The sequence below is a fragment of the Pteropus medius genome, unplaced genomic scaffold (genome assembly GCF_902729225.1).
Source record: "Pteropus medius unplaced genomic scaffold, Ma_sr-lr_union100, whole genome shotgun sequence".
Lineage (NCBI taxonomy): Eukaryota > Metazoa > Chordata > Mammalia > Chiroptera > Pteropodidae > Pteropus > Pteropus medius.
In genome coordinates, this window is record NW_024340849.1 from 49,612,793 (window position 1) to 49,623,238 (window position 10,446).

Consider the following 10,446-nt stretch of genomic DNA (forward strand, 5'->3'; position numbering starts at 1 on the left):
ACCTTGGCAATTCAAGTGATGGGCTCCCTTCTTTCATTTTCAAAAAACTACCTTCCAAATACACAGCTCTGAATAACTATATCTAAGCTCTCTATCTGTACTTTCCATCTCATCACACAGAATATTCAAAAGACATATATACTTAGAGTTCAAGATTTAGTACAATTAATAATTTTTATAGATTTATCATTCTTAAGTAAAACTGACATTTTCCCCCCAGTATATATAGCAATCACTTCTAGAACAGGTGAGACCTTGCCTTGCTGTCTATACATCGAACAAATGTTAACATGGTAGAAAGGCAAATAATGTCTTAATATTGTTATGAAATTTGTTTTAACTTCACAGATTCCTAAAAGAAGCTCAGGGACCACACTTTGAGCACTACTCCAGTTGATGTCTCAGGAAGAGCTCATGGGAACAATATTCCTTGAGTTCCTTACGTGTCCCTAAGTTTATCGGTGGCCTTTATACTTGAAAAGCCGTTTTTCTGGTAGTAAAACACATGGCTCACATTTTCTGGTGTTAAATGTCACAAATTGTCTGCGTTATCTTCCAGCATAAGCACATTATTGAAGTCAGAAAACAGTTTTTTTCCCCCCTGAAAAGGGACTTTAATATTTTTGCTTGAATGCCCAAAGAAATTTTTTCTTTAGAGTACAGTAATTTTAACAAAGCGTTGTTTCTTCTGAGTAAGTTTTCCTAGATATGTGGTATGCCCTTTCAATATGTAATTTCAAGTCCTTTTTAAAAAAAATTCAGAAGTTTTCCTGAATTATAGTTTTTAGTATTTATTTTCAAATTCTGTTGCTTTGTTTGTTTTGTTTTGTCTTCTGGGTCTCTTATTATATGTATGTTGGGTCTTCTCTGCTCACCTTGTCTATATCTCACTTTCTTTTGAATACTTTTCACTTTTTCCACCAATTTTTTTTTTAATTTTTAAAAATCCCTTTTTTTATCTCCATTTCTTGTAAAGCATGATGTATTGTTTATTTGTTCTGTATTCCTTTAATTTAATCTTCTTGTCTGAAATGTTTTCTTTTCTGATTCTTCCCTAAGTTCTGCCCCTCTACTTTTGAATAACACTGTTTTTTTATGTATTCTTTGTTTCTTTTACATAAAGTTACTTCTGTTTTGTGGACAGATCTTTCTGGCATTCTTTGATTGACTGGAGAGATGTTATTCTGCTCCTGGTTCTTTTTCTTTATGATAATTGTGTGTGAGATTCAACCATGATTCTTTTCTTTTACTTATTTCTACTAGAAATCTGTATTACTGAACTTTGGAGTCAGTAAGGTTGGTGAGTGTAGTGGTAGTGGACAGTTTTCATAGTTTCACAGCTCTAGAGCTCCCTCTTCTGTTTTTGTGACGTGTTCAAAAAATTGGCCTTATCCTTAGTTTTTTGTTTGTTTGGTTGGTTTTGCTCTGTTCACTTCATTCACTGTTATCTGGACCTTCTTTTTCCTTTGCCCCTATTACTTCTGTCTAGTGAGTTTGGAATTCACTCCCATACATATCTATCAAGTTCTGGGACCTGCCCTAAGAGTCTCTGGTAAGTCCCTCACAAGAGGTCACAGGGCTGACCAGCTTCCTACCTTCAGACCTTACCCCACACCCAATACCAGGGACCTATGAATTCATGTGTGCAGAGCTCCTCTCACATTGGCCCAAACTGGTTTCCAGTTGAGTGGCCGTTGGTGATTTTGAGGTTCTCCTGTTCTCAGGTCCAGTAGATGCTCCATGCTTCTCTCTTCCCTCTGATGCCATAATGCCATATGGTCTGGTAGGTGTTGGAAGTTTGCTCCACCCATTGTGTTTTGGGGTTTAGATACGCATTGTCGGTATAGTTTTGGTTTGTTTTTTTTTTAAGCCTATAGCACCTGCTATTCCTAGGTGGTCTCCCATCCAAGTACTAACTAGGCCCGACCCTGCTTAGCTTCCGAGATCAGACATTCTGGCTTGTTCAGGGTGCCATGGCAGTGTAGACAGTGTAGTTTTTTTTAATCTATGATGTCTGTAGTTTTGTTTGTTGCTCTCCTAGTTCTGTCTGTTTTTACCAGGGGGTTTGGAGAGATTAAAATCTATGTAGTTGTTACATAGATGTCCAATTCTGTCATTTTCAGGATTCTAAACAATACTTTTTTTCCAAATTACATGTTTCTTTTTCAAAAATAATTTATTGAAGTGAATGTCAAATAATGTAAAACTGACCAATTCCATAGCAGTTATAAGATTCACAAGGCTGCATATTTGCACTCTCCAATGTAAACTGTATACCCATGAAGCCCTCTCTCCTCCGCTCCCCCTCTCCCCGCCCCCAATCACCAATCTTTGTTCTTAGTACTTACGTTTCTAATTTAAATAAAGTTAACTTTTATTTTCATATGAATAGTTCTTATTGGTCTATAAGAAGTCTGAAAGAATTAGGACATGTGTGTAAAAATACTTGTGGAAGCATTGTCACTGGGAGGGAGCCTTCAGCAAAACCAGCTGGTGCCCAAAGGGAATATTTTCAGACTTCTAAGCACAGTCGCCTCTTTCTCTGTGAACACATATTTCAGTGCATACACACGACTTGCTTCTCTTGCCGTTCAGTTGTAACATTTCTCTTAAGATAACAGTACTCTTTGATACTGTATTTTAACTTCGCTCAACAAGAAAAGGGGTTTTCAGACTGTTGGAAATCACAGACTTTTTTTCCACTCTAAAATCTGTTTATTAAAAGTATATAGAGATGCCTTACTTTAAAATCTGTTAGATTTTTTTTTATTGTGTTAATATATATAACAAAATTTGCCATTTTAGCCATTTTAAGTGTATAATTTAGTAGCATTAATTACATTCATAGTGGTGTGCAGCCATCACCACTATTTCCAAAACTTTTATCTCTATACCCATTAGCTCCCCATTCCCCATACACACATCCATTTAAATTAAAAAATTAGCATTTGATTAAAACTAAAATGTTACGATGAATATAGGATAAATGTTAATGAAATGCAAAAATCATAGTAATTGTGGATAACTAGCCAGAAATAATCATAAGAAGATATTAAGTAGAAAGGGTTGTAATTTTTAATTTTTCCTTATCTGGGGTAAAATAAAACAGAAAGCATTTTGCCTGTAGGTGGCAGCATTCAGACTTCCTTTTAACTTCTTAATTTCATTTGGGGAAAAAAATATATTAGCAAGAGAAAGAATAGATACATGCAGCTAGGAAGAGGAAGGTACCAGATCTGGAGATATCTTTTCATAAATTTAAAACCCTTTCTTTCACATAATCACCAGATAAGCTTGAGTTTAAGTCTGGACCTCACCACTTAAGGGCTACATGACCTCATGCGTCACTTCTCTAAGCTCGATCTCCCTATCTGTGAAACAAGGGCAGTGAAATAATGAATGTGATAGAAGAATAACAGCATTCATGGAAGTTCTGGAAGAGAGTAAGGACTTGGTAAATGTGAGCAATTGCTGTTTCCACACTTGGCTTAATTTCCCTTATGAAACAGCCTGAGGGCGGTTAGTTGGAAAATCCCTGCTCTTCCTGCACCAGCCCTGTATATGGGGGTGTCTCCTTGTCTAAGCTGGCCCTCTGGGGACTTTCCTCTCTACTTACATGACAGCCAGCACCTCCCTCTAATAAGGGCAGACTGGGCAAGGTCTTGGCTTGAAGGAGTAGTCACATCTTATGAACCTTAATAAAAGTAGATGCTTGTCTCCCTGTGGTCATTGAATGACCGACCAGCTTTCTGGTTCTGGGGGGAAATCATCAATGCCTTCCATAATTATCAAATTCTAAAATATGTACACTCTTTCACTCAGAAATCCCATTTCTATTTATCCCGAAGATATATCAACGTGACTGCACAAACCTATGTAGGAAAAGAGATAGCATTGTTTATAATAATAATTGAAGATGTTCCTCTGAGGGGGTTGGTTAAACCAGTTCTTCCACTGAGTGGAATGGTGTTCAGTTCTTACGAGTATGGAACCGTGGTAAAAACTGTACTCAGTATATTGTTACATCAAAAGAGCAAGCAGCAGAATAACCTGAAAAACTTTTTAAAAATACAATGTTCACATACACATGTGGGTGTATGTAAGATTCGAAGTTAGGTAAGGAAATTAGATAGAAGATGAGGAGAGACGCCACTGCTGCTTCACTCTGTTTTCTTCCACGGCCACCTCTGAAACAACCCATCCTGCTTCTTTGTTTTCCCTAGTGAATATAACATGCAGACCACACGATTTTTTTTCCCAATTTTCATTTAATGGGCACTCCCCGAATTACCATATGTTATTCAAAAGAGTGTTTTTAACTAAATATTTATAATTCAGAATTCATTTCCCCCGCAAAATAGTGTTGTATATAGGGTTTAGATTCTTAGGTAAGCCAACAAAATTCTACTTAACTCAAAAATTCTTTCCATAAATTTTAAAATACTAGCAATTTAACAAGCCAACCCAAACAAGAAGACTCATTAGTATTTCCTTAATCCCAGTGTTTGAGGGAAAGCATTCATTCCTTCAATAACTGTGTTGAGTGTGTACTGTGCCTGGCCCTGTTGATGTCTTTTTCTTCAAAAGAAGTCATTTTTCCCAGAGAAATGCCATCTCAGTTTGTAGCCCAGGGAAGGTAAGGTTTGGAGGTAAGCTCTGGCAGGGTTAACTGGGTCCTGACCATGGAGACCCCGGAACCACCTGACCCCTGCATTTCTTGTTGTGGGCAGTGCCCAGTGCACCCACACCAAAGACGTAGGCGCATTATCTCAGGTTTGGTGCTAGATGTGCCTGGAGGAACAATTTATACTTCCTGAAGGCAGGTAGCTTCGATGTGGAGCCAAGTCACTTTCAGAAAGTGTTTAAAGTATAAAATGAGAGCCTCTGATAGAAGAAAGTGGGGAAATGGGTATAGATTCTGTCTGAGAGGAAATTGCCTTCTCACGGTCATCTGGCCCTTCAGTGAGAGATAACTTTGCAGATGTTGATGTGGGATTGGGACCACTGAGTGAAATAATTTGTGGGGTGTGTGCTCCCTCCACTTCATGGAGTGTTCTGTTATCTCAACGCACCTGGTGTGGCTGCTTGTGCCTGAGCAACAGGCCTGGTAAGACTTGACAGACTAGATTTGGTTGTGTTTGGGTATGTGGCAAAGCAAGGACAAGTCACTGTGATCCCCACCAGTGAGTCAGGCACAGGAAGGGAACCTAGTCACGTCCCTCCATGCCCACAGCCTGGCTTCCTGGCACAGGCAGCTCACCACTCCCATCGCAAGAACTGTGGGCTTGGTGCGAGCATCTTACCACTGTGTGCTGAGGCCACACAGCTACAGCATCGGCCTTCATGATGCCGCACTTTCTAGAGACATGACTTGAAAGTTGCTTTTTTCAACAGAGTTGCTGTTTCTGTCATTGTGATTGCAGCAGTTAAAGATTTTTAAAGACATTTTTATCTGATGGGGCTTTTTTTTTTCTTTAGACATTGGGCAGTCCCACTTTGGAGTCATTTTGTTTGTATTTATGTTGAATGATGGTAATTTTCATAAGACACCAAACTCTTCCAAGTTTTTCATGCTGACTATTCCTAAAAAGAGAACTGAAAAATCAGTTCGCTCTGAAATCTAAATCAGAAAGTGCTTTAAAGTAACAATGATGCAATAGCTAAGAGTGTGAATTTCTTTTTTTCTTTCTTACTGTGTCCTTACTTTTCAACATAGCTATCAGAAAAAACTTTATAGCAAACCACTCAAAAGATAATTCCTCTGGAAGGAATTAGAGGCTGGTATTTGAAGTTTGCTTCAGGGAAAAACCCCAGCTATTCAGTTAGAACTAAGACTTGATTTTTTTGTTTAAGGGACACTCTTTCTATTGCAGATCTTTCAAAGGCCTTGGTTCTGACAGAAATCGGTCCCAAACGTGACCCTGCTACTCTGAAATTGTTCCTGAGCAACATGGAGAGGTTACTCCACGCCAAAGCTCACGGGTATGACACTTCAGTTCCTGGAACACCCTGGAGCCAAGGGGGAAAGTGCCAAACACAATCTTGCTAGAAACTCCCCAAGGACTGAAAGAGGAAAAGGTCCCCGTGATAAGAGCAAGAGCACATGCAGCCCGTGCTGAGGCCCAGGGAAGCCACGTGGTGCCACATCGTCCAGTATGGGAGCTCATGCAGCCAGTCTGTTAGAAATCAGACAGGGGAGCTTTGTTCCTTTCTGAGCAGTTTTGAGAAGCCAAGGAAATGATCTCACGCCACTCAAACAGCGAATGCTGTTCGTGCTTAGAGCCCTCCCTAAATGACCTTACTCCAGTAAACATTTAGGAAGATAAATCCATGTCCGAGTGAGAATCCTTTCCATCTCCCATCTTCCCTCTAGGTCTGTGCTATAGCTACTAGCCACATGAGGTGATTTAAATTTAAGTTAAAGTTCAATAGTGTTTAAAAAAATGACTTCTTTAGTTGTGCTAGCCACATTTCAGGTGCCCAGCAGCCACAGGTGGTTAGTAGCTTCCACAGTGCAGAGTGTTTCCATTATTGCAGAAAGTTCTATTGGACAGTGCTGTTCTGGACTCCAGATTTTGAATCTACAGCTTGTTGGTAGAAGCCCTGTGGCTCACTTTTAATGATTGGGAATGACCAGCAGAAGGGGCAACTTTGGACGAAGTCAGCGTGCACGCTAAGAGCAATCCAACTTGTGCACAGTGCCACTCACACGTGCATGGTTCTCTTCCCTGTCCTCCAGGGTCCGAGTAATTGGGAGCTCCACCTTGGCACTCTGCCACTTGGCCTCGGGGGCTGCAGACGCCTATTACCAGTTTGGCCTGCACTGCTGGGACCTGGCTGCCGCCACTGTCATCATCAGAGAAGCAGGTGGCATTGTGATGGATACCTCAGGTGAGCCCCTCTGACCCTTGGCCCGCCCTTGGTTCCCAGGGCTATGACAGTAGCGACTAGAGTAACACCTCCAGACTGAATGTTCCCCCACTTCCTCCGAGTTGCTACTTATAAGAGACCAGGCGAAGGCATGGGAAAAGCAGTGGGCCAACAGTTTCCCACCCTTCCTGCCTGCCTTCTCTATGCCTCTAGGCATGAAAATAGACCCCAGGGTCAGGGTAAGTGGCTGGACAGGGACAGCACAGCCACTGTCTATCACACCTGACAGTTTTCTGAGCACACACATCCCAGCCCCACAACCCCATGAGACTGGCAGAGTAAACATGGTGTTCCACAGCCAGTGAAGAGGAGGCTGGTGCCCCATGGCCCTGTAGCTCAGTGTTGGGTCGGCACAGTGTACAGCGCGGGTGCCCCTAAAGGTTTTAGAATGGATCCGAAAGATGACCTGTTCCTTCTGCTTCAAAGTTCTCAAGTCCCAGTGACCGACCCTATGGGGAGAACCCCTTAGCATCTCTGCCCCTGTTACGCCCACTTAGCTGCAGGAAGACAGCTCATCTAATGTTTAGAAACACCCATTCAGAGGCTGAGCGAGTCCTTTCTGAGTCATTCTCTTGTAGCTTTTTAGTTCCAAGCTTGTTAGCAGAAACACTGGAGCTCCCTTTTAAATACAGGGTATATACAAGAGTCTTTTGTCATTTGATTTCTACTTTTTTCCTTTTTCCTCTGAAAGGCCTTAATTGAGCCACTGGAAATTCAAAGTGAAGAGGTATCAGCCTTAGGTAGTACCAAGGCCGGGCAGGCCAGTTTCAGATTGAAAACGAGTCTGTCACTGGATTTAACCATGCAAGCATGCATGTGTGCACGGAGGGCTTCAGCAAGGCCATTAGTCCTGTCCTTGCCCCCCAGAAGGACACACGGCTTCATCGTCCACTCCAGCTGCCAGGTCTCCAGAGAAGCTGCATCAGGCTGCCAGTCAGAAAGACTGACTCGTGGGGTCTCCAGTGCCACCCATGCAGAGGAGAGATTGAGAACTGATCTCCCCTGTCCTGGTCTAACCAGTCATTTCAATCTTTAGTGCTGAATGTTGGACCTCATAGTACATTCTCCCAGCACAGCTTCCAGGGCGGTGTTGGTCTGTGGCACCTCCAGTGCACTCCTATTGGGCAGAGGGGATGCTGAAAAGTCCCTCCTCTCTCTGACCAGGCTCACATCTAGACCACACTGTTTGGTCTGGCCTCAAGTATGGCTCTAGAGCTGTGTTCCTTGGAATATGCGCATGCTGAGTTATCTGGGACCGCTCCGGCCTCTCCAGTAACCCAGGTGCCTTTCCTCCCTCTCTGTCCTCAGGTGGACCTTTCGACCTCATGTCTTGCAGAGTGGTTGCTGCTGGCACCCGAGAAATGGCGATGCTCATAGCTCAGGCCTTACAAACGATCAACTATGAACGGGATGATGAGAAGTGAAAGGGAGCAGAGGAAAAGAGAAATGCAACCGCAGGACTGGTTCTTTCTGGGAATGCTGAAGCCGGCTGCCAATGCCCTGGGGAGGAAGCTGCCTTGAGCAGCCTGCACTCGTGTCAAGTGTCTCCTGCATTCCTAACTACCCCAAAGGGAGGTGTCCTGCTAAAGTATGTGGCTCTAGTTAAATCCACATCTTTCACCGGGATTTGGTATTTAGCTGGTTTCTGTCTTTAATCTCACATAGCCTTTTTCAGGTTAGTACAGTTTCTTCTATCAGGGCCAAAACCCAAATCTCATGATGTACATACTGATAATTCAGTCTCGACTTTTTTTCCAGAATACAAATCTCAGGTTAATAATGCTTTAGAACTGCTGATAAAGCGGACTTGTTCTCAGGCCCTCACCCATGATTCTTCAGACTGTAATAAATCAAAATAATGGCACTCTGCTTATCTTCTCCCTCCATAAGTGTGTCACCTGTTTCCCCAAACAATGCACAAAATCAACAGCTGTAGATGCATTTAAGACTTAATGACGACTATTAGAATAATACCAAGAGATGGAAGTATTCTCCTTAGCCAGGGTCCCCATGAACCAAACCAGTGGTATCAAAGAAATCAGAGAATGTGTCTGATGAGGTATCAACCTGTTTTAGCCAGGTAGCTTGTTTGTTAATTTCTTATATTTGAGCATCCACAGTACCAAAGGTGTTGATCCAGGTAGACTCCTCCTCGTTCAGCCAACAAGTAATCTAAAGCAATTCTGTTATCTAAAACCAGCTTAGCAAGAAAGCCTAGGGACTTTTGTTGTACAGCTGTGGCTTTAGCAGTAGGCTCAGCAATGGTTATCAGAGTTAGGGATAAGTTTCTGATCACATATTCGTTTGTACAAACTCCAAGCCAAGGAAGAAGAGACCGTCCAAATGATGCCCATCCAGAGGGGTTAGCATCTGCTGGTAAACTTCTTTTTGGTCACTAGTATAAATTCAAGGGAGTGGACCAATGTTGAGTTTCTGAAGCATTATGAAGGGACAATGGAACAGTAAATGCAACAAGAGCACATTGTCCCTTCAGCCTCCAGCTGTCAAGACAATGAGTTATAGAGGCTGTTGCCAAAACTTCCACATACAAAGGTGCAGCCAGGAGGTGTACACAGGGCTCCTTTGTAAGAATTAGCATTTATGGACCCACTGGTCACTGTTAGTATCATTCAGTGAAGACTCAAATACTGTATTATCACATATTGAAAGACCATCTAAATATATGGGCCTGACAGCAAGCCTACAAATGGTTGATGCACTGGCCGCTCTTTTATACATGTATTAACAGTGTTTTTTGCATACGTATTCAGTGGATCTTGTTTTCCCATCCCAGGGTTGGATTAAACTGAGGCAAGGAACCAGGTATATGTGAATTTAGTATTTTAACATTTAAAAGGGACCTGCGAAACAATTGAGGCATACAGTGGCATTCAGGATTCCAGTGAAATCACTTACAGGGTGAATAAGTGGTTTCTCTTCATTTTTGGTTTAGCATAACAAATCCAGCAGTTAAGTTTCCTACAGTAACTTGTTTGTGAAATCCTAATTATGATGTTGCCTTCCCATACATTAATAGAGAGAAAAAGCAGACAGCAAGTAGGAAAAAGGAATAAAGGGTTCATATTGGAGATGAAGATCTTGATCTGTGATCTTAGAAGAGCTGTCCAAGATATCTTCTGCTTCTGGGGAGGAACCTCCTGGGTTGATTCTCACTTGAAATCTTTGGCTGGTATGCAGTTCAAGAGTCTGGAGGAACCCTTTTCAACTGGGAGCTGTGGACCCAAGTCCCTCATGTGTGGCTGCCACCTGGGCAGGAAGGAGCACCTGGTATTGTTCCTTCCAACAAGATTCAAGGGCAGTCTTTCTTAGATGTGGTTTCCAGAAGACCCGCGCTCCAGGTTCTAAATTGAGGAAGGTTCAGCCTTCTGTAGGAGGATCAGAGAAAGCTTCATTTACCTGATGGAAAGACATTTTTACATAATGCATTAAAACTTTACAATATTGACTCATACCAGAATTTATGGGTACAGGAGACATGTCTGGTTCTATCGTCAA

The 10,446-nt window shown here is 42.0% G+C and overlaps 1 protein-coding gene across 2 annotated transcripts in view; it reads left to right on the forward strand.

The window, feature by feature from the left end:
• Nucleotides 1-10,019, forward strand: part of IMPA2 (inositol monophosphatase 2) — a 43,241-nt gene extending 33,222 nt beyond the window's left edge. For both annotated transcript variants that reach the window (XM_039846197.1, XM_039846206.1), the window contains 3 exons: nucleotides 5,874-5,982; nucleotides 6,740-6,891; nucleotides 8,239-10,019. In XM_039846197.1, coding sequence (XP_039702131.1) covers nucleotides 5,874-5,982; nucleotides 6,740-6,891; nucleotides 8,239-8,354 — 377 coding nt within the window. In that variant the 3' untranslated portion in view covers nucleotides 8,355-10,019. The remainder of the gene's footprint in view (nucleotides 1-5,873; nucleotides 5,983-6,739; nucleotides 6,892-8,238) is intronic.
• The last annotated feature ends 427 nt before the right edge of the window (nucleotides 10,020-10,446 follow it).